At 36.0% G+C, this 24,464-nt stretch overlaps 1 protein-coding gene across 1 annotated transcript in view; it reads left to right on the plus strand.

Annotated features, from left to right (window-relative positions):
* The first annotated feature begins 2,828 nt into the window (after window positions 1-2,828).
* The window catches only part of LOC128234782 (RNA-binding protein 33-like), a 32,259-nt gene continuing 10,623 nt past the window's right edge, over window positions 2,829-24,464 (plus strand). The window contains exons 1-14 of the mRNA XM_052949303.1: window positions 2,829-3,031; window positions 6,800-6,854; window positions 7,852-7,928; window positions 9,239-9,296; window positions 9,648-9,737; window positions 11,619-11,766; window positions 12,052-12,169; window positions 15,166-15,635; window positions 15,875-16,236; window positions 18,974-19,157; window positions 20,328-20,575; window positions 20,838-20,950; window positions 21,377-21,575; window positions 22,856-23,000. Of these exons, the coding sequence (XP_052805263.1) occupies window positions 2,991-3,031; window positions 6,800-6,854; window positions 7,852-7,928; window positions 9,239-9,296; window positions 9,648-9,737; window positions 11,619-11,766; window positions 12,052-12,169; window positions 15,166-15,635; window positions 15,875-16,236; window positions 18,974-19,157; window positions 20,328-20,575; window positions 20,838-20,950; window positions 21,377-21,575; window positions 22,856-23,000 (2,308 nt within the window). The 5' untranslated portion in view covers window positions 2,829-2,990. The remainder of the gene's footprint in view (window positions 3,032-6,799; window positions 6,855-7,851; window positions 7,929-9,238; window positions 9,297-9,647; window positions 9,738-11,618; window positions 11,767-12,051; window positions 12,170-15,165; window positions 15,636-15,874; window positions 16,237-18,973; window positions 19,158-20,327; window positions 20,576-20,837; window positions 20,951-21,376; window positions 21,576-22,855; window positions 23,001-24,464) is intronic.

A 24,464-nucleotide genomic window follows, 5' to 3' on the forward strand; every position in this document is an offset into this window, starting at 1 on the left:
CTCGCAATGGTTCCAAAGTCACTCGGGGCTTCACTATGAAGAGATAAACTGTGCTAATTAGTTATTTAACATACATTGTGATACTGTGCAAATATGAATATTTAAAGGTAAATAAATACTGGTGTTTATAATAATTTATGAATGCACAATAATTAACATGTCGCTGTTGCTTACAATGTTATTTTAACCGAAAAAAGGTTTAAATAAAAACACGAAAATAAAACCTGAACTCACTGGAAATCGAGTCCTTCAATGCTTAAAACTGAAATAAAACCTCGACGGGAGGGGACACCCCTCCATGCACAGCCCTTCCGCGGCCCCAATGTCAATTTCCTTCCTACGAGCCTGTTTACAACAACCAAATGGACATGCCTGTTGTGTCTTTGCAATTGCGAATGCTGTAGAATTTTGTTTCAAGAATGGCTGTGTAAATACTAATATCAAACTCGTTGTAAGTGAAATGAGGGAACTTCTAGTCAGCTGTCTAGAAAATATAAAAACATCCGTTTCATAAAGAAAATGAAAAGTCGCGATCCCTTAGACTTTCAAAATAAAAACATTCTGTTTATGTGAAATGCCAGAATTCGTCGATAGTTATTTGCGAAAATAGAACATGCAGGAACTGGTCGTGGCAGTGCATCTCCTGTAACAAAATCAATAGTTAAACAAAACAAAAATGTTAGAATTCCTGAAGTTGTATAAAACTTTCCAGGTATGGCTATGTAGGGCAGTCGATCCATAACTATAATTCCATAACTAATGTTCTTTAGAATAAAATGCATATTATACCAAAGTTATATCAAAGCTGTCATTGACATTGGTTTGGCAAAATACTTTTCAAAATATTTACGACTTACATTGGCACGTGCTGTGGTCATACATTTTGTGGACATTTTAAACCAAACGCTTGTCTGACATGATATTATCCACATTTAGTATCCATGTTAGCGGGATTCTTTCATGGTTTTTATTTCAATATTGTAAACAATAATAATAACTTACAGTAAATGATTAAATCTGATGTCTAGCTCAGTTGATGTCATGTTTAATTTTCAGGTTGAAATAGTATCAATACATGTAAGATAATACATGACAGTTAGTAAAAATTATTGAAATGGAAATTATCTACTTAACGGCGCACACTATACGTTTTGTGTCGGCACATTTAGTGTGTCTTGAAAGCCATTGACATACGCGTTATTTATCATACATAATGGAATCGGTTCATCTCCAAACCTTATTGTCTTGCAAGTACAAGATTTGTGGGAATTTTCCATGTTTTTTTATGTATTTGGCGTCTTTAAGATTGATTTAGGAATTGAAACGATTTTGGATTTTTTTCGTTGTTTTTTTTTTGCGCGTGTACAGGGAAAGTGTTTCCTAGTGTCGTTAAATTTGAGTTATGTGCGGAACTTCTTCAAAACACGCTCTTTTTGTTGTTGATTTTTAGCCATTTTTTTCCAATTCGTGGATAAACTGTTTCTTATCAAAACGGACAGATTCTTTACGTTAGACTGTTCTTTCATTCCATAAATATTCAAATCGCTTTAACCGTCAATAGATAAACACAAAGTGAAGTTGAGAAATAACTACAGGTCTATTTTGGTTTAAGGAAACGTATTTACTGCCTCTAATGCCCCCTACAACGCATGTACCCATCGATGGAACCATATTAATGATATCATTTGCAATAACTGAGTTAAATCCCGTTGTGTCAAATCCAATTTCTCTTCAGATTTATCACCAATCAATGTCGCATTCTTGTTTTTTAGGACTTCTTTCAATTTTATCATTTTCAATTTTGAGTGTTCATCAGTTATTGACCTTAACCTTTCACCAACTGACCGATAAATTGATAGGGGTCATGTTCTGGTCATAATCTACCTGCCTACCAAGATTTTGGTTCCCTTTGCTCCAACGCTCTTTAGTAATTGATTTGGAATGGTTTTTCAGCTCAAGGTCACCATGATCCTTGGCCCATTAACCTTAACATCAATAGGGTTTATGGCCAGCAGTATGGTCATGACAAACCTGCCTACCGTCTTTCTTCGCCCTACTATCTAAAATCAATATGGTTTATCTATTGATCATGACCAACCTCCAAACAAGTTTGAAGTCCTTGGGTCCCAGCGTTCTTCATTAATTGATCGGAAAGGTTAAACATGACAACGGTTGAGTTGTAAATGTTTCTAAATGTTTGAAGTGTGTTAAAACGACAACCGTAAGTGTCATAAGACAACCGTGCATAAGTTTTGCTATGCAATAATTCAAATAAGGATTATTTTCTTGTTCACATTATTATGATGAATCTTAGATCTATGAGAGAAGATTATTTGTGAGCTGTGCATGGATAGAGAAGACATTCATTTACTTTTGTAAGGTATTCTCGTTCCTTGATGTTATTTAATTGTATCCAAGGTTGCCCTCCACGTAAAGGTCCAGTTTAGAATGCATGGCGTGTAAAGCATTTCTTTTTCATACACACAAGTCAAATCTAAGGTGTATAGAAATTCCCTATTATGTATGAAATCCAAGAATAAAGTACATTGCTTTTTACTTCAGCGACACACTAAATAGCATGCATGAGTAAGTAATAATTATGAGAATTTTTCGAAGCAAAGATGTTTTTTCACATTATGTTTTTCTACTAATTTACAAATCTATGATCACCACAACGATGCACTGACAGTATGAATTGATTGCATGATAGCCAGAAATGAAATAGTAAGGGCAGGTAATCCAGGCTATATGAATTGATTGTTATATTTTATGTTTTGGCCGTATTACAACTGCCGTTTTCACTCCATATTCCCCCAAACAAGCGCTTACAGCATCTAGATGCAAAAAGTATCATTGTTAGGAAAAAATCGACAAAACTGATTATTTAGACGTTATCCCAACCTAAAAAGCTTGTTTAAACAATTGTTTTTACGTTTATATTTATTCTAGTGTGAAAATGCACACTTGACACTTCCCATCGAAAAAGAATTATGCCACGAAAAAGACCAACTGAAGCTTCATGGGACAGCAGGTGAACTAAAAATTCCATACTGGGCGAGTGCCTACAGTACCTAAATATGGAACACCCATTATAAAAGTGTTTTTCTGTGTGAGATCAGTTTATTTACTATTTTAATCAATAAAGATGCTTTCTTTAGATACAAGTTCCAAAGAACACGATTCTTCCGTAAGTATTTCAAATACTGCGATCATTTAAAGTTGTTCATGTTCAAATGTCAATACATGGTACGCGGGGGAAAAACTTCATGCTTGCCACAATCACAGTATACTGGTACAGCCTGTATTTACTGAAATCATTAAATTTTACTGACAAAAATGACAAAAAGAGACAAGCTGAAAATAACATAAATTATTAATTTACTTAAACAAAACATGGAGCAATAATTTTAAAAAAATACATAAAAATAAATAACAAATTAAAACTGTTCCATATTTAGGTACTCCGAGGACAAAAATGGCAGTCCTTGATTGTGCGGTTAATAAAGTACTTTTCATGCAGATTGGTAGTATCTTGTAAAATGCCATTTATATCAACCAATTGGTCTTGAATCCTAGTATGCTGATGGAAAATTTTGTAGTTGTGGTGCAAGTCTAACTAAAAATATTTCACAAATAGTGCTGAAAATGTTCCGAGTTAGGTACTCGCCCAGTACAGTGTCATACTAGCCACAATAATGCGCGTTTAGGGAACTTTTATAAAATTTGGTTATTCATTTTGTTCCCTTAACGACACAAGTCAACTGAGCAGTACCAATGTAAAATATATTCTTCAACTAATACTCCAGTTCATCCATTTGGGATCCATTCCAGGGGACTGATATTTTAAAGCTTGAACATGTTCAAAGAAGAGCATCAAGACTTGTTACAAACAACTATGCCAAAGCTTGTTACAAACAACTATGCCAAAGCTCCGGGAACTGTAACAGCCATTATTAACCAACTGAACTGGGAATCACTTGAAAGAAGAAGACAGACCAGCAGTCTTACTCTTAGTCTCTTTTATAAAAATCATTATGGATTAGTCGACATTACAGCCTCTCAATACATGACGTGACATATCAGTGAAATTCTCGACATCTTCACCATATGGCATATCAGATACCACACTCATCTCACTATGCAGACTATATCAATTACTCATTCTTTCTTGGCACTGTTGCCGAGTGGAATTCACTGCCAGTACATGTAGTCAGTGTTGACACTGCCATTGCATTTAGGGCAGCATTGGCTACATTGCCACACATCCCTTAGCAGTACATTCTTGTTCTTTTCACTATGTACTTATTAGGTCTGCATATGTAGTTGTTGCATTTAAGGCTAATTTAGGTTTTGCACTATTTTTTTATCACATGTCAAGTCCACCCTAGAGGACTGAGTAGCTTGGGTGACTTGACATTCTTACTCATTTTTTTTACCCCCCCACGCATGGCCGTAATAGTCATACTTGATGGTTAGCCATTAACGAAAAAGAAGAAGAAGACTCCCTTCTGCATGCATTACGCTTTGTTTAGGCTTTGAAACTGTAGATTATGTTTAACATCCTCTTCAATTGGCCAGCTTTTTTTTTAAGAACATTGCGCACTTAATGAGAACCACTTTTCTCCATCGCATACAGTTTGCTTACATCGATAGTCATGTATAGAGTGAAAAAAGAATACCAACTACACTGCGATCAGCATGGGTAAAAGTTGTCCGGATTTATCCGGAAATTCCGGATTTTCGTATTCCCGGAGGGTCGAATTTCCAATTCGTCGAGATCCGTTGAGAAAATTGGGGGGGGGGGAGGGGGTTAGGCTGGGACCTTGAAATATATTTTCCATCGCTTATTTGATGCTTCGACGTTCGTATAGATCTGCGATAACTTATGTTATTATTGTCTTATCCGAACACTGCGGTATTTTGAAACGACGCTGTGACGTATATTTCACGGTAATAGGCGGGAAAACACGACTTGCTGCTTGACTAATCGAATCGATCGGAAGATTAACGTCATTGAGGAGAATCACGAAAGTTTCCATATATGGCAGACGCGGTCCTTAGTCACAATTATATTTAAAAAAAAGGCGCGAGTAGTATTTTGTTTTCAAGTTTGGTCGGCGATGATATCTAAGCAAGCTTAAATCTCAGTTTCAATCTCAAGAAATTCGAATCGAATCTCTCTCGTGAGCTTTCCGTGACAGAAAGCATCAGTTTCCGGGTCATTTTTCCAGAAGTGTGCGTAGATCGTAACCTTTGCAATACGTCATGTGCTATTTTAAGCATTTTCCATAGAAGGTAATCCTCTACTTCCGATACCGAAAAACTTACAACAGGCCTCTCAAAAATAACCGCAAACTTGCTGAGTTTACTTTGGCAATGACAGAGAGGTAGATTTAGGTCTCAATAGCGGTAGTTTGTGTTCAAAAGCGGTAGAATTTCTAATTTCTTAAATATTCAGACAAAAACAATGACGGAAACAATGTAAACAAAAACTTGATATTTGTTACTATTTTTAGATTTTCGGAAAATACGCATTAAATACGTCATGGTTGAGACTTGTCAAGTGCCAGTGTTTTTGATTGAGAAACAGAAGAAATATTACCTCTGACTTGTAAAAACAAGTTTTTATCAGAAGTGCTGCTAAAAAAATCAGACTGCCAAAACAGGTCGGAGTGTAAGTGCAGACGACTGCAGTATTGTATATGTCAAATTTCCCCCAAAATGTCGTAAATTTTTATACACTGTAGATAATTTACAACACCTTAGTAATGTTGTTTTCTTTATGTTTTGACAGTTTTATTATGTCTTTAATATTTACAAAAATGCTGATTAGTAGGATGCCAATTAACAAGAATGATTAATGGTCTTTTGTACCGTACCGGTAACTTAGCAACGATCTCGGCCGAAGTGCGAAGTGATTTGACAAGTTGCTTATTGCACCATGTTCTTTAAAGTGACAGATTAATATGATATTTTAGCATGGTTAATTTTGAGGTTTTTAAAATAAAATTAGTAAATCATGATTACTGGCTTGCTTATGCAGGATATTCTTTAGTATGTAGTGTCACATGTATATCAGTATACTTATTCATAGTCATATTTGTCTGAAAAACCTTATTCCAATACTCCTCATTATTTAAAATTAAAGCCTGGAAAAGGCATTTCATATCCACTAAAATGGCTATGTTCAGGGAGCTTCCGGAGGCCTCTGGCCCCCTGGACCCCTGGCCAAGGCTTCGCCCTGGACCTGACCGGGGGCCCTGCGGCCCCCAGGCCCCCAGCATTTTTCAGGATTTTCAAAATTCTCAACTTTTACCCATGGATCAGTATCTGCCGATTGTAGCAGTATACACATCCTGGTGCGTAAATCAATAAAATGGTCCACTGAACACACAGCTTAACTATATTGATACACATCTTTAGGCAAGGATGAGGAATGTTTGTTTCCCATAACGGGTAAAAATGTTGCAAAAAGCATAAACCTTATTTAGATATACCCCAAAAATATATTTATATATCAGTGTCTCATTCTGAAAAAAATTGATGTCTGATCCCAAATCCTGAAGATAAAGATAAATATACATATAAAGTAATATTTGGTTATATGAAAATGGGGTATGACATAAATTATGCAATTTATGGACTGAAAATTTATATCAACGAAGACTATTTTTAGTCTGGTATCACCAATGCTGGAGAACCCCGCCCCCCCCCTCCCCCCACACACACTAATGGTTGTTTATAACACAATTGTTTATATATAATGCTATTAAAATTTGATGTTACTTTTTGCTTGTAGCGATGATGACCTTCTGCAAGAAACTTCAGGAACAAGTGCTTTTAGCCATAAAAAGGTAATATGATTTACCATCATGTAATAAAGGCTTATTTTTTTGTTATTTATGCTTAATTTTTGTTGCCATGTAAAAGTCCCAAGTATTTTCATAATCATGGTGTTGTTGCTGGCAAAAACTTTAGCATTGGCCGTAACTAGCAAAACTTTCCAAGATATTCAATGAAATATACAACATATGTTACCAGAGATGGTATGCACATTTGTATAGCAATTCCCATAACTCAGATTTTAATTGTCTAGTTATGCGGGTTTTTTTTTACTGAAAAAAGCAGACAAGTGTCAGTTTATGCTCTGAGGCACTTTTGTTTGTACACACCTTATTTAACACTTTGAACTCGATCTGTTTGTTTGTAACATGTTTTGGGGTTGGAATTTGGACTGACATTCAAAATGTGAATCAATTCAGAACATTGCATGTGGATTTTGCCGAAGGTTGAAATCAAGGGAGTGGAATTTTCTTATATGTTAAAATCAAAGATGAGTACTTTATTGTGAGGGATATTCACTATGAAAAATTGCTGAGAATACCAAATATGTATATAACAATTTGCACGCATGCTGACCGAACTGTTTGTCTTTGGCTGATTGGATATCTTCAGTAAATAACATTTTAACACCAGGTCTAATATAAAGATATATTTGAACCTAGTGTTTAAACTGTTATTCCAAAACAATGTTTCATATGAAAATTGTTGATATTAGATCATTCTGTTTAACTTGTATGTTAACATTTTAGATTAAACATATTTATTTTATGACGAAGTACAATTGGCAACATTAATTCAATACATACACATATAATAATTTGATTGGAAGCTAAAAGCTTGTAAAGAACATCTTCAATATAAAAAAGTTTATGTTATCTGCTGGTCTTATGAATTTCATTATTTTAAACATCGGAGTAAATATTTTTATAATGGGCACCAAAAAACAACAAAACAAATAATTTTGAATGAATTTGGCTTTTATTTTATTAAATGTATTTGGTATTACAGGAAATTGCAGATGAAGAAATAGATGAAGATGCGCTTTTGGGATTTAACCATGGACATCAGAAGAATACTTCACTTGCGTAATACATCTGTTTATACATTGGTTTTTACTCCTTAGATATTTACATTAATACAGTTATATCTGGGAGCTTGCATTTGTTTCATGTTAGAATAAAGTCCGCTTAAATGGATTCTGTCTCTAAGATATTTTCAATGATTTTCGAGAAAATATTTATCATTCTAGCACACCAGATAGGCATTTCCGGTGAATTTAGCCGTGCTGGAAAATTCCATCTGGCACCCCCCCCCAATGCCAGATGAGTCACGCGCTGTGACATAATACTTTTGATTTATTTTATAATGCACTTTATGTAACCATTATTATGCAATTTCAATAGATAAGTTCCATAAACATTAACTTGACAAAAATATCTCTCAAAACAAAACAAAATAACCCTTAAAAGACGTGATATCGTAGGAACTTATTGACCTATGCAGTAAATACAAATTACTGCACGTAATGACGTCAGTAAACCTCATCGCATGTGCTTTTTGGTGAAATGAACAAAAATGCGCTATTTATGTATTTTCTTCACAAAACAATGTGATTTAAAGTATGCTAGAAAAAATATCTATCATGTGTGTCCATTCCGGATAGAAAAATCCGATCCTCGGGCACGCTGCATTGCCGATAACGTGGCAAGCCTCGTTACCTGGCAACGCAGGTGCCCTCGGGTCGTTTTTTTTCTATCCGGAACGGAAACACATGACAGATATTATTAATCTGAACGTAACTAAGTGTATAGAACTATAATAAAAATAGTATTTTATATTTGTGTGTACGGAAGGGTTTTCTTGATCTATGAGGACTGGGGCCTAGCCTTCTGTTCTTGGTAAAATTGTGTGTAAAAACCAAATACTTCGCAAATAGAGGAATAAAATGTCCTCCAATACCTTCTAAATTAGGGAAAACCAAATGATTAAATAGAAAATAGGTTTCTAATTACTAATAAAACTTGCTATTTTAAGGAAAAGAAAGCCTTGTCAATGTTACATTGTAAACAGATTTCATTATATATTTGAGTTGTTTTAGCTTTCCCGTTTTTTCAAAGATAAAACTTGAGGTATTGTCATACATGTTGCCATGGCAACTTTGTTGTCGGCGTGCACAAGTTTAAACCTTGGCCATAACTTAACAACCATTCAAGATATGTAAATATAACTTGGTAATGTATGGCAGGGCACAAGGTTTTAGTATATGTTGAGTTACCGGGTATGCCCCCTTTTCAACTGAAAAACAACAGATAAGCATCATTGTTTTGCTCCTTGAAATCGGTGCTGTTGTTAAATTTTACTTACTATAAGCTTTTTTTATCTACTTATGTTTAAGGGACTTGAGCAGTGAGATTGAGATTGGCTTGGATACCAGTGATGCCATCGACAACCAGGTATGTGAGGTAACCAGGGCTGGTTCTTTCAGAGATCAAGTACACTCAGTTAAAACTTAAATGGAATATTGATAAATGGGTACTGTAGTATCACACTAAAAATGGATAAACTATGACTTAATTGTTAAATGCCTTCATATGCTCTTCAATGGTGGAGCTATGAATCAAGATAAAAAGTCAAAACTTTAAATAATTCTTATTTGAGCAGAGGGAAATGTAGTATTCTCTTTTACATAAATTATACTATAAAACCTAGTTTGTGTTGACTTGCCTGCATTTTAAATCCAGCTAGATTCAAGATTAACAGTCAAAATGTGTGTGTTTATTAGCACAATGTACTTGTACTTTTAGCTGGACTATGAGGACGAAGTGCAAGATGATTTTGAAATGGATGGAAGTACAGAGATCTTTGACACCTCGGCCCCAGGGAATGGGGATCAGGTATGGCATTTAAATATACATTTTTACTTTTAAAAGTGTGAGGTAAGGTAGAGCTTGATGGAAGTACCGAGATTGATGGAAGACAGGATGACACTTCTTCCACTGTGGATGGGGATCAGGTATGTTACTTCAATTTAAGTATAAAACTTGAAATTCAAGATGAGGGAGATCTGGGTGGAAGTTCTGAAATTGATGACATGCGGAGGGACACCTTTGCCCCTTCGAATGGGACCAGGTATTTATTTATGATTTCAGTGAAAAAGGGGCCTTGTGGAGGGAAAAATGACATTTTCATTTTTAACTTGACTATTCAAAGAATAAGGAGAGCTATACTACCGGGTTGGCGTCGGCGGTGGTGGTGGCGTCGGCGTTGGCGTCACACCTTGGTTCAGGTTTTGCATGTAAGCACCTTTAAGTCATTATCTCAGTAAATACATCATGTATTGCATTGAAACTTTAGATATGTATTCCCAACTATGTAATCCACTAAATTAGCGAAGTTAGATAACACTTATTTGAATTTAATTAAAATAATTGGCCTTTATTATTTGACTTAGAAATTCTTGTTAAGGTTTTGCATGTAAGCACACATAGGTTTATATCTCAGCAACTACTTGATGTATTGCATTAAGACTTTATACAGTGGTACTCAACCATCCAATCTACTTATATAACCAAGTAAGATAAATCTAATTTGCATTAAATTCAAATTATGGCCCTTTTTGTTCGACATAGAAAAAATCATGTATTGCATTGAAACCTAATACACGGGCTCCCAACCATTCAACCTTCTTAATTAATCAGGAAAAATAACTCTATCTTTTATATTATATCATTTTTGCCCCTTTATTATGCGACTTAGAAATTCTCGTTAAGGTTTTCCATGTAAGCATACATAAGTTAATATCTCAGCAACTACTTCATGTATTGCATTGGGACTTTATACAATGGTACTCAAACAACCTACTTGAATAACCAAGTTAGATAACTTTATTTTGCAAATAATGGCCCTTTATTATTGGACTTAGAAATTCTGGTTAAAATTTTGCATATAACCACATTCATGTAATTATCTCAGCAAATACATCATGCATTGCATTGAAATCTAATCTAATTTTACAGTGATCCATGTTTCGCCAAAACTTTTCAATCCTTAATAGTCGAGCTGTCCTTAATAGTCTCTGTGACAGCTCTTGTTCGTTAGGTATTGAGCTTGTTGCAATATAGAAATACATTTAATGTAATAAGTTGTATTTTAGACTAAACACTGAGACAGATATTGTTATTTTCTTGATAATGTGACTGCCTACCCATGACTCATTAACACTGACAAAGTCACATTTGAATGTAAGTATGAAACTATAAAAATATGTTATAACTATTTTCATATAAGATGAATTGTTAATACTATATCATACATATTTAATAGCTTTAAGCTGAAATATATGGCCTGTTGAGTGCATGTTTTAGGTAGAAACAGCAGAAATTGGTAGAAACCATAAAAATGGGCACAAATTCTTTGACATGTCCCATTAAAAAACAGAATAGTAATTAAACTTGGAAAGCTTTTGCTTAATTCCTAAGTACTTTCATTATAACCTTGTCTGGGAGCTGATTTTCTTGCCAACAAGCGAGGTATTGTTATAGCCTTGGTTTCATTGGCAGCATCATTACAAGTCCTTGTATTCAGTGTCATGCAAAAGCTTTAATATTTGCAATACACTGACCAAATGAATATTTTGTAGTAATGTTATAAGTCCCACAACTCTTGCTAAAGTACCAGAGTTATATCCCTTGATGAACTGACATTAAATACAGGCGATTTGAATTTGTTTATTGTGCTCTTGTTATACCTATCACACTTTCTCCATGTTTTATAAGGGTACCTTTGAGGTTACTGCTGAAGAAAATGACAGTGACAGTGACGATGAAGAAAAGAACAGCCGTAATCGGTTTCAGTCGGAGAGAAAGACTGTATCAATTTCCTCCGTGTCTTATGCTAAATCTACAGCGATCCCTGAAAGTCTAGGTAATTGATTTTGTTTCTGTTTGCAGAATTTTGGGTTTTCTTTTGAGGAAACATTCGCTTCAAGCCATCGACATGAATCTCTTTATTTTTCCTGTTTTTTTCCTTTAAAAGCGTTTTGTGTCGGCATTAATCGTATATCTAAAGAGCAATATTATTGTATACAGTTATTTACTTCGAAGGCAGAGCTAATTTATCATAGAATGTTATAAATTCTTGCTTTTGCGCTTGTACTCAGACTTAATCCTAAGAATACTAAGACGTTTATGCCTCATTTTAAAATTTCAGAAATCACTGAAGAGATGCAGAAAGAGATTGATTCATTTGAAAAGAAAGGGAAGGGTGGTAACTTTCAGCAGAAGCGCGGCATGAACAACCAGAGAGGGGGATTTGCTCAAAGGGCCAGGTAATGTTTGTGTGAAAGTAATTGTGTGACAGTGAACTTATAGATCAAGATTCAAGTATATTGTTGATAATCTGATACATATTGGACTTTTTATGCCCCCGAAGGTGGGCATATTAAAATCACACCGTCCGTCCGTCTGTCCGTGTGTCCGGCACAATAACTCGTGTCCGGGCTGTAACTTTTTCTTGTATGGACAGATTTTAAAATAACTTGCCACATCTGTTCAGCATACCAAGATGACGTGTCGCGTGCAAGAACTGTTTCCCTACCTCTTAGGACAAGGTCACACTTAGTGTTTATTCACAATGGAATGCTGCATATAAGGACATAGAGTATAGGTTGTCGTGTCCGGACTGTAACTTTCCCTTGTTTGGACAGATTTTAAAATAACTTGCCACATGTGTTCGGCATACCAAGACAACGTGTTGCGTGCAAGACCCGTGTCCCTACCTCTTAGGTGAAGATCACACTTAGGTGTTTATACACAATGGAATGCTGCATATAAGGACATAAAGTATAGGTTGTCGTGTCCGGACTGTAACTTTCCCTTGTATGGACAGATTTGAAAATAACTTGCCCCATGTGTTTGACATACCAAGACGACATGTCACGTGCAAGAACCGTGTCCCTACCTCTAAATTTAAGGTCACAGTTAGTGTTTATTCACAATGGAATGCTGCATATAAGGACATAGAGTATACGTTGTCGTGTCGGGGCTGTTACTTTCCCTTGTATGGACAGATTTTAAAATAACTTGACACATGTGTTTGACATACCAAGACGACGTGTCACATGCAAGACCCGTGTCCCTACCTCTAAGGTCAAGGTCACACTTAGGTGTTTATTCACAATGGAATGCTGCATATAATGACATAGAGTATAGATTATCGTGTCTGGGCTGTAACTTTCCCTTGTATGGACAGAATTTAAAATAACTTGCCACATGTGTTCGACATACCCAGACGACGTGTCGTGTGCAAGAACCGTGTTCCTATTTCTTAGGTCAAGGTCACACTTAGTGTTTATTCACAATGGAATGCTGCATATAACAACATAGATTATAGGTTGTCGGGCCTGGGCTGTATCTTTCCCTTGTATGGACAGATAATAAAATAACTTGCCACATGTGTTTAACATACCAAGATGACATGTCGCGTGCAAGACCCGTGTCCCTACCTCTTAGGTCAAGGTCACACTTAGTGTTTATTCACAATGGAATGCTGCATATAAGGACATAGAGTATAGGTTGTCGTGTCCGGGCTGTAACTTTCCCTTGTATGGACAGAATTTAAAATAACTTGCCACATGTGTTTGACATACCAAGACGACGCAGGGCTTGACATTAACGGTGGTCCGATGGTCCGGGACCACCAGATTCATGATCCGGACCAGTAGAAACCAGTTCTGGCTAGTCCGACTGGACCAGTGAAATTTCCAAGAAGAAATAATTTAATCAGAAATGTTAAGCACGATCCCTGACTAAATCTGACAATATGTATAATCCAACAAATAAATGCAGTGCAAGCAGCATTCGTTGTTTTTATTTACATTCCCTTGCGCATGCGTTACATCTGCGACCGGAAGTAAACAGCACAGAACAGTTTACGATAGCTGTGAAATCATCGGAATTAGGTCAATCTTTATTACGATGTAAAATTCCAATTACTTATTTTAGCAAATCATTTCGTCCATATTTATAGCATTGAATTTGGTTTTTAAGTATTTATCGTATGCATAGTAAATTAAAGCCATTTGCTAATGTGATTGACAAATTTTAATGTACATTCAAGTCAGATATGTACTATATATCTTTTATTGCTGCCTGATAATCCAACGTATATTCTAGTCAATCCTCATACTATTGTTTCATTGTTGTAATGTTAACCAGTTAAAGTTTTATATTAAAATTAAAAGCTCACTATTATTTTCATCATGTGTGTATATAATAAACCTTCACAGGCAAAGAATTAAAATCGTATCATCAAAAAGTATCAATTTGGTCAGGACCAGTAGAAAATATATCTACTAGTCCGAATGGACCAGTGGATTTAAAAGTTAACGTCGAGCCCTGCGACGTGTCATGTGCAAGAACCGTGTCCCTAACTCTAAGGTCAAGGTCACACTTAGGTGTTTATTCACAATGGAGTGCTGCATATAAGGATACAGAGTATTGGTTGTTATGTCCGGGCTGTAACTATTTCTTGTATGGACAGATTAGAAAATAACTTGCCACCTGTGTTTAACATACCAAGACGACGTGTCACGTGCAAGACTCATGTCCCTACCTCTAAGGTGAAAGATTCACTTAGTGTTTATTCACAATGGAATGCTGAATATAAGGACATAAGAATGTAGGTTGTCAAGTATGGGTGATATTTTTTTATGTTCAGAGGCAATTTAAAATAACTTGCCATATGTATTTGATTGATCTTTAACTTTTCATGTACTGACCTTGTTCATAGGTCGATGTCACATTTGGGGGCATTTGTCACATACTGTGACAGCTCTTGTTTGATAGTGTACAAATGCATGGCGTTAAACACTTTGTGTCTTACACATTTACTTCCAGTTTTAGTAAGTGTTTTTGGTCTTCTAAAGTCTGCCACCTGATTAAGTCGGCAGGCCAACTTATCGTTGAAAAGACCAAAATTAAATGCTTACTTATTGTTCAGCATGGAATGTCTATCTAATGCCTCTATACTGTGCGAGCTTCTTAATAACTCTTTAAAAGAACCCAGATAATGACTAAATGGAAGTTTGGCCTTTCTTTTTGTTATTAAATGGAAATTTGGCGGTTGTAATTGTCTTATTGGATTTTTGGTTGTGAGAGCTCGTTTTAAATGATGAAATTTTAATCCATCCGGCGATTCCATTGGTAGGGGCATGAGCATGAACACCAAATTTTCATTTTGTCTTTAGTTATCTGCAATTGAAGGCACATTTTATTGGAAATATCAGAATACAACTGTTGTAGTAAAAATTACCAACTTTTCCAGAGGTCAACGCCTAGCCATGAACAGGCCTATTTTAAACAGACTTGGCAATGGAGTCAGATTTTCTGACCCCCAAAGAGGCAACAGACAAGGTGTTCCAAGATTTTCTGGACAAAGAGGCCAAATGCAGGGTAATTATAGGCCAAGAGGGCCACAGCAGGGAAATTTTGGACAAAGAGGGCCACAGCAGGGAAATTTTGGGCAAAGAGGCCCGCAACGTGGAAATTTTGGACTAAGAGGCCCAAATCAGGAACATTTTGGACAAAGAGGTCCACAACAGGGAAATTTCAGACCTCCTGGTCCAGTAAAACAAGAGTTCCATCCCCAGCAAGGAGGCCACCTGCAGGTATTTCAATCTCCACCCCGTGGAGTGCTGCCTCATGGACCTCCTCAACATTCTGCAGTTCCCCTTCTGGGATCCCCTGCCAATTTTCCACATGGACCTCCACATCATCCGCAGCCACTATTGCCAAGTAAATTTAGCTTCTAATCTTACTATTGAAATAGATTTAGGATTCCTTCAGAGAATGTGTTGCTTTAATGAATATATAGAATTTTGAAAACAACATACACACATTTTTAGGATAAACCAATGACATGAAACAACTATGATGTCAGAAATGCATGAATATGTTCCAACCTTTCATTGGTGACTACTTAGTACACCAAATTTATTATTTTCACTAACACTTACATATATTCCTGCTTTCAGTGCCAATCCCTCAGCAATTACAACCACTACCACATGGAGTGCCTCAACAACAACATCAACAACAACAACATCTAGTCCCTCTATCCCAGCCCCATCAAACACCTCCCTATATGAATCCCCAAACTTCACACCCACAACAGCCTCAGATGCCCTCACCAGGGCTCTACTCCCATCAAGTCCCCCAAGCCCCCCATTCAGCCCCTGGGCCAGAACTGCAGCCTGTATATCCTAGTGTCTCAGTACCTGGAGGTGCTTCAACTATCCATGTTAATCCAAACTTCTCGGGACCTCTGCCATTGGACATTAGACCACAAATGGCTCCACCAGCTAGCAGTGTTCAAGTACAATACAACCATCCACAGGTAATCATATTTTAGATTATTTAGGCCAGAGTTTTTTTATCTTTAGATTTACGGGAGATTTTTCAAAAAGTTGGGTAAGGAGGAGGAAATAAAAATAAAAATAAAATGCATAAAATGTCCCAAAGGAGAAATAAATAAAAATAACACGGATTTTTCTCCGATTTTTTTTTGATTTTTTAAATCTTCTTATATAATGAAGACAAAACACACCTTACTTGTGTCAGATATTTCATAGGCTGAAAAAAGGGTGATAGATCACCATGGAGTTTCAAAAGCATAATTAAAAGATCCTTTTAATGACTGAAAATATTGACCTCAACACTGTGAGTTCAAGCGCTCATTGAAATTAATTGTATATATTTGTTCGAATGCATCTATGCATATGAGGTGCATATATTATCAACCCATGGATTTTATGAAACATGTCAGTGTAATAAAGAAGTGTAAATGGCCAATTCTAACCTTTTGCCCACAATATAAGCATATCCTTTCCATTGTGAAGTAATCAAACATTGAACACAGTTTCAGACACGGTATAATAAGGAGGTCAAATGTGTTTTTCTGTCTTTAACGAAATAGCACCGTGACAATTTACCGTGATGTGGTTTTTATATAGAAAATATAACCAAAAAAAGTAGAAGCCCTGATGGAAATTCCTCTTCACTTAAAAGTTTGACAGGGCTTACGGATACACAGACAGTCAAAATCTACATTTATGTACTTTACCAAAGAAAATTCGGGAGCATTAAGATAAATTTTACAAGTGTTATATGTTTAAAAAAACCCGTCTAAGAACTGATTTTAGAATCAGTCCTGAAAAATATCCTTCTAATTCCAGCTATGCCCGTTGGCAATAAGCAACGGATAAGTTTGATAAGTTCTTGCACTGACTGCCAGATATCTTATGTTCAGATTTTTTCTGTTTTATCGGAAACACACACTATGTTATTATTACATCATTTTCAGTATTCTATAACGATTTAAATTCTAAATCATTATTAAACTAATTAACAACTACGAATATCACGATACCTTGTGTTTTTCTCTTCAAATATGTGATCGTGAAGCAGTGTGTTTAATGCTCTCCAGAGTCAAATTCAGAAAAAAATATCCATTTTGACTATGATGAACACGATATCATTTTGCAGTTTGTGTTTGTCAGAAGCTATACATTTTTGCGCTGTAATCCAATTCATCCTTGTTAATATACGACGTGCGCCAACGACTTTTAATAGACAATACAACCCACGAATTTCTGTCTCCTTATTTTGACCGGAAGTTTCGCAATCATTCCACGAAACGCGAACAACATACTGAATCTACAAAAAAAAATCACAATCAACACGCTCTAAGTTCACCACGGTTTGATTTAAATAATGAAACATAAACATCGGAACGTTTTTGTAGTAAAACATTTCTATATAGCTGCAGAAATTGTGAGAAATAAGGGGTATGACAAAAAAGTACTTTCACTTTTTACAAGACGTTGTTATGGTAACGGGTACCTGTTCTGTTTCCCCGCGTATTTCCGACTGGTTTACGTGGTTTGTGCAGTAAAAAGACCGATAATGAATGACAATTGGTACTCCAGTTGGTTCTGAGATATGGGTTATAAAACACTAATTATATTTTTTTCTTAACATTGGAGCAACGTTCGTCGGAAAAAATAAAAATAAAAATACGAAAATGAATTTTATTTTTATTTGGGTTTTGCAATATTTAGGTACGGCGCTCCCGTAAATCTAAAGATATAAAAACTCTGGCCTTATATGTGTTATAAAATATACTTAAAAATGTTCAAAGTATTTCTGATTTCCCTCAAACCATACAAATAGGCCTGAAGCTGGAAAGGTTCATTTCAAGTTTTTGTACTTTGTCAGTGAATAGATAAAACAAGTTTATTTTACTCTGACCCTATTTTCCTCAGACTGTTAAAACATTACACCTGAGGTGAACAAGCTGTTTCCAAGGCTTCTAAGACCAGAAGTCACAAGAACTTTCCATTTCAATACCCATGTTTTCTTCCTATAAGTTTTTCTTATATTCCTACTTTAGAGGTATCCTGGAGTGTTGGCTCAAATCCTGCTGCTTGCCCAGCCTCAACAGCTAATGTATTTTGAGGCTCCCATTCAATTTTGTATGGTTTTCCTACATTGCAGGTATTCTGGAGTGGACCAGTTTATTCCCAGGCTCCCATCCCATAACCTGGCCAGCCTCGACAGCAAGTGTATTCTGAGGCTCCCATTCAATTCCGTATGGTTTTCCTACAATACAGGTGTCCTGGAGTGGACCGGTTTATTCCCAGGCTGCCATCCCACAACCTGGCCAGCCTCAACAGCAAGTGTATTCTGAGGCTTCCATTAAATTCCTTATGTTTTCCTACATAACAGGTATCCTGGAGTGGACCAGTTTATTCCCAGGTTTCCATCCCACAACCTGGCCAGCCTCGACAGCAAGTGTATTCTGAGGCTCCCATTCAATTCCGTATGGTTTTCCTACAATACAGGTATCCTGGAGTGGACCGGTTTATTCCCAGGCTGCCATCCCACAACCTGGCCAGCCTCAACAGCAAGTGTATTCTGAGGCTTCCATTAAATTCCTTAAGTTTTCCTACATAACAGGTATCCTGGAGTGGACCAGTTTATTCCCAGGTTTCCATCCCACAACCTGGCCAGCCTCAACAGCAACTGTATTCTGAGGCTCCCATTCAATTCCGTATGGTTTTCCTACAATACAGGTATCCTGGAGTGGACCGGTTTATTCCCAGGCTGCCATCCCACAACCTGGCCAGCCTCAACAGCAAGTGTATTCTCAGACCCCTATGCAGCAATATCAGCCCCCTGCTACAGTCATGACATCTCAACACATGCAGCCAGGCTTGCTGGATACACCCAGGCCATTGTTTGGTTCTGGACCACAAGGTAATTGCTTTAGTGACTTGGTGGCCAACAATATATTCAGGGATGTGATTTGTCCGGGGATTCGCGGAATTCTGCGGATCTAATTGCCCTAGACCCCCCCCCCCAAAAAAAAAAAAAAAATGTTGTTGCTTGCTATTTTTTCTTCTACAGCAGTGTGCTTTTGACCCCAAGAGCGCCCCATAAACCCAAGGCCGAAAATGTTTCAGCCCCCCAGCTGCCAGGTCAATCACATCCCTGATATTGTACATGAAGAATTATACTCGCAAAACCAAATATACTTTGACAAAGTTCTTAGTTTCAAATTAAATATAATTACTATAAAAAATATCAATAGAAAAAAGTGAATGAACAATACGGCACATGAACATACTATAGGTACTTAAATGATGTGATTCCATCATGATTGTCATTCGAAACTACGGTAAGTCTTCTTTGTTTGAAAGCAATTTTATCATGAACTGTCGTGGCATTGTGATTCCCTTGCAGTAATGACCAAACTAAAGAAATAACAAGAAATGGATCTCAACATTTAACCAAGTACCGGTACACATGTTACCAGTGACAGTACACACTATTATAGCATGGCCCATACCAAGTGTTGGGAATCAGTTCCTGATTGACTATCGATAATAGTTCCACTCAATCGATAGCCCATTTTGTTTTTGATGATACCTAAATTGTAGATTTATTCTTGTACATTACCGGTAACGCGTAATCCGTAACTTTGCTTATGTTATGTGTATGTTTGAAGTTATTTAGTGTTGTTGTTGCATTCGGCCATATTGTTAATGATAACAGCTGAACATTTATGAATGTATGAATAAATTCAAAGGAGAAGATTGACAGAAATGAATCAAATACAAATAAGGAAAGAAGAAAAACAGCTGGCCCGTTGAATCGTTGATGGATTATGTCCAAATACAATCGATTGTTGCCGATTTCAGGCCCAGCCAATCAATTTTTATTATAATCGATCATCGGAACATCACTATTGGGGCGTTGGGGGGCTTTGGTATTCACTCTGGTACACTCTTGTTTAGATTATTCTATTAAAGAAATTTAGAAACTTCTTCATATCAGTAGGTTTGGTCTACATAAATTTAAGACAAACAGTTTGCATGTTTTCAAATAAATACATATCTAAATAAGTTTACTTTAAAAATTCATCAGGATCACCACGGCCTTTAATGCAACCACCACAAGGTGTCAATCAAGGACCTCCAAGACATTTCAACCCACAACAACAACACCAAGGTCCAACTAGACCAAACAACTATGCTCAAAGACCTCAAAGACATCCCGGATCCCAGCAGCCAAATCACATACAGAGGCCGGGAGCCAATAAGAATATAAGACATGCAGGGCCAAGAATGCAAAACATAAGGCCAGGTCAAGGTCAAGGTCCTCCAAGGATGCAGGTCAGTATGAAAAGCATAAAATGTAGAGAAAAGATTAAATATTTAGAAGTTTCTCATATTCAATAACAGAAAAAATCCATATAATTATATAATTATATCACCCTGTGCTAGCATGACATCTCTGCCTAAGTTTGAGATTTGATTGCAAGACAGTTCTAAAATTCTGCTAAAAAATTGTTGAGATTCATGCATGGCAGAAAGTGTGTTGATATCTTGCTCCATACTGTAACCAGTATACTTATCTCATTCCCCTGCATTGTAGACCCAGCCTCAGGGCTGGAACCCCAAGCCGGAGAACCTGGCCAATCAGAGTGAACCAATCGACCCAGAAAAGATAAAGAAACAAATAGAGTTGGAGGAGAGAAAGAAAAAAAGGTTGGTGGCTTGCATGTACAAGGGTTGTCTCAAACAGCTGTCTTAAAATCTATGTGTCAGATTAAAGTTTTAGGGAGAATTAGGATTTTCCCTTATAACTTCTATACATTTCATTCAATGGACTTCATACTTCACACAGATGTTCATGGCCATCACACAAATAGGCCATACAAATATCTCCATATTATCCTAAATACAAATTATGGCCCTTGATTGGCTTACAACCAGATGGATTCTGACACTGTTATTCATTTCGCTAACATTTAATGAAAATAAGAAGTGTCAAATGATCTTTGCATATAAACATCACCTGTCTTAATTTAAAGATAAAAAGAGTTTTTGAAATAGTTATTGTGAAATAGTTATTGTGTTTAACATTTCATGTCTTACTAATTATGAAACCATCAATGAATGTAATGTTTTCAGGTTGGCACGGTTTGGAAGTTCGGCCCCAGTGGTGATTAAACCAGAGGTGTCGAAGGTTGTCAGCCTAAAGCCATCGAAGCGACACTCAATGGATCAGCCTGAAACATCACCAGCCAAAATCAGCAGACCGAATATCACTGTGTTAGACAGAGGGGGTTTGGAGGCTGAAGTAGGAGGGGATAAAGAAGATGATGATGAGGTATTGAAATTGAATAACTGTAGACTTCTATAATTTGCCAGGGTTTCATTTTTGCTAATTTGTCATTCCGACTTGTGGCATACTCGAAACTTAGATGTATGATATTATCATGTATAATATACAAAAAAAACTACCTGTATGATTATAGGAAAAGTCGTACCAATATGACGTCTGAATATATTTGGAGAAGTTGTCCCATTTACAACACACACATTAAAACATTACTGAAGATAAGGATAACCTACTTTGGTTTAAGCATGTTTTCTACATGAAGTGTTAAAAACTTCAATATGAGTCTGAAAGTATGATGACTGGGCTTTGATCTCACGATGGTAACATTTAGCATTTAAACAATATAATACACATTTGATGGCTTCTCCATATAGATTATAGTGACTTGAAACAAAAAAAAATGAAAAAAAGCATTCATATACAATATATATACTGTGATTGTATTATGGAATTGTTTATATTTCAAATATTGAAGGTGTGGTCAGGAGTGATCTTGTGTGGTCATAAGTGGTCTTTCATTACAGAATTAAATTAAATCATATTTCTGAAAATTGATTTAAACAAGCCTTTGCGACTTTTTACTCATTTTAATAATAATTTAGTTTAATAAGCTTTGTATTGAATGAACATGAATGTGGATTTCTATTTATATCATAAATACAGATATGTTTATGCTCCAAATACATAAACTGTTGCTGTATATAAAAGATAATTGTTAGTTTCAGTGTGATATCATAATATATTTCACTGATTGAGCACAAAAAGATATATTTCACAAGTGGTGTAGCCATAAGGGAAATATTTACTTGTTAACAAGGTAAAATAAATTGGTATATTACACTGAATTTTTTTTTTTACTTTATATTATATGCCTAAATTGGGATTAAAATTTATTTAATTACACTTTTTTTTATAAGAACTTGCGTATTTGTATGTGCACAATGCGGAAATGAGGATGTTGAAATTGTGTCGGAGCCATATGCGCGCTGAGATTTGATTTGGAACTGAGAGCGGGCTTAATTTTTAGTTTGATATTTTCGCTGTTTAAAACAGTGAAATATCAATTTTATTTTACTGATAAATTTATATAAACTGACGGAAAGCATATAACAATATATATTGCCATCATTTACAATGCTATTCACTTACAATATCCCATATAAGTTATAACACTACTTATATATCTTTAGCAAAAACACAGTCATTTCATGGTAGCGTCATCATTTATGATATAATTATTGTAGAATGCCCAAATGTTATCTCTACAGGATACCTCCCATCTGTCAGACTACGAAAAGGCCCTTCTGGATCAGAAGAAAAGAAGGGAGGCGATTTTAAGGCAGAAGGAAGAACATCGACTGGCGGAGGCCAATAGGAGACGGTTCCTGCTTAAGGAAAAGCTGGCTAGAGAAGGTAGGAAGAAAGTGGGGTCAGGCATAGGGTGTCAGTTCATGGAATGTAGCTTTTTGTTAGGTTCCAATCCGATAGTTTATAGAGATTTATTAGTGGAATAAATTGTTATTTCCCTGTATTAAAGTTTCATTGTTGTTTTTTCATTTTAGCCTGCTCTCTGCTTCAAATCAAACATAAGTGCACACAGGGCTGGGACACCATTTCAATGAAGTAATTTCCGAAATGATCTTAAGTTTGCATACAATTTGGTGCGCTTTTCTCAAAAGCGTATAAGAGAAGAAAAATTGTTGGTTTCAGTGTAAGATTGTTATGTATTTTACCCTGTGATCATTGAAAGTAAATATTTCACTCATGGCTATGGCATTCGTGAAATATACCTTTTGGAACTCACCTGGTGAAATATATAATGATCTTACACTGAAACAAATAGTTATTCTCTATACATTCTTTCGTTATACCAGTACAAGGACAAGGTAATGTCATGTTAGATTTTAGCCAAATTCATGACAAAACTATTACATTTGATAAAGCATGGGAGTAAGCTTTGTCTTGTAAACAATCAAGTTGTTCGTAGTACTCATGTTGTCATCGGCTGGCAAGTCATGCAAAAACTTGCAACTTTGCAACATAGCTCAAATACTTCTCCAGACATTGAGTCATATGAAACTAAGTACCCGCTACATACGTAAGTTAAATTGTGGTTGCGCAATGCTCATGAAACCCCTTAAGGTGCATTCAAAAACACTTTCAATGCCACTAACTTTTGTTTTAAGCCAGAATTGGATGAAATTTATACCGTATATGGAGAAAACATATACAAATTCCTATTCCTGATCATGTGTTTGGGGTTAATGTCAAAAATAAACTGGAAAACATTGCAGGACAAGGTGTTTTGCTCCCATGTTTAACATCAGTTTCAAAGTTATGTTTCAGATAATTATCCTGGATGTACCAATTACCGGTGTATTAAGCAACTATCCAATGGAATTTTGGCAAGGTTACTTGCAAGCTTCTTCAAATTTCACTCATATTTAAGAAAATTCATTTTGCCATCAGTAACAATAAGTTTTGTATACCAGAGAACACAATTATTGATTTCTAGTCGCCTTTTGTTTACCGACCGTGGCCGCCATCTTGGATTTTTTAGTTACCAAATTCCGGTGGAATCATGGAAAATTTAACTACTGCATTAAACTTCCAGTTAGTAAGCTTAATTTATTATGTCAGCAATGTTGGCAGGTCTGGGCATAGAATTATAATTTACCTTGCAGAAATAAAGTGCATATTAAACGAAATATTGCCCCCCCCCGCCCCCCCCCAAAAAAAAAATTTAAAAAAATTTGGAGGAGCATAGACTTCTTTACATTTGTTAAATATAGCAATACAGTGCCATTCATGAGCATGTAGATAAGTTAGTTACTATAGATAAATAAGTATGGAAAATATGCTTATATTTTCCCCATT

This window comes from Mya arenaria, chromosome 1 (assembly GCF_026914265.1).
Source record: "Mya arenaria isolate MELC-2E11 chromosome 1, ASM2691426v1".
In the NCBI taxonomy this organism is placed as follows: Eukaryota; Metazoa; Mollusca; class Bivalvia; order Myida; family Myidae; genus Mya; species Mya arenaria.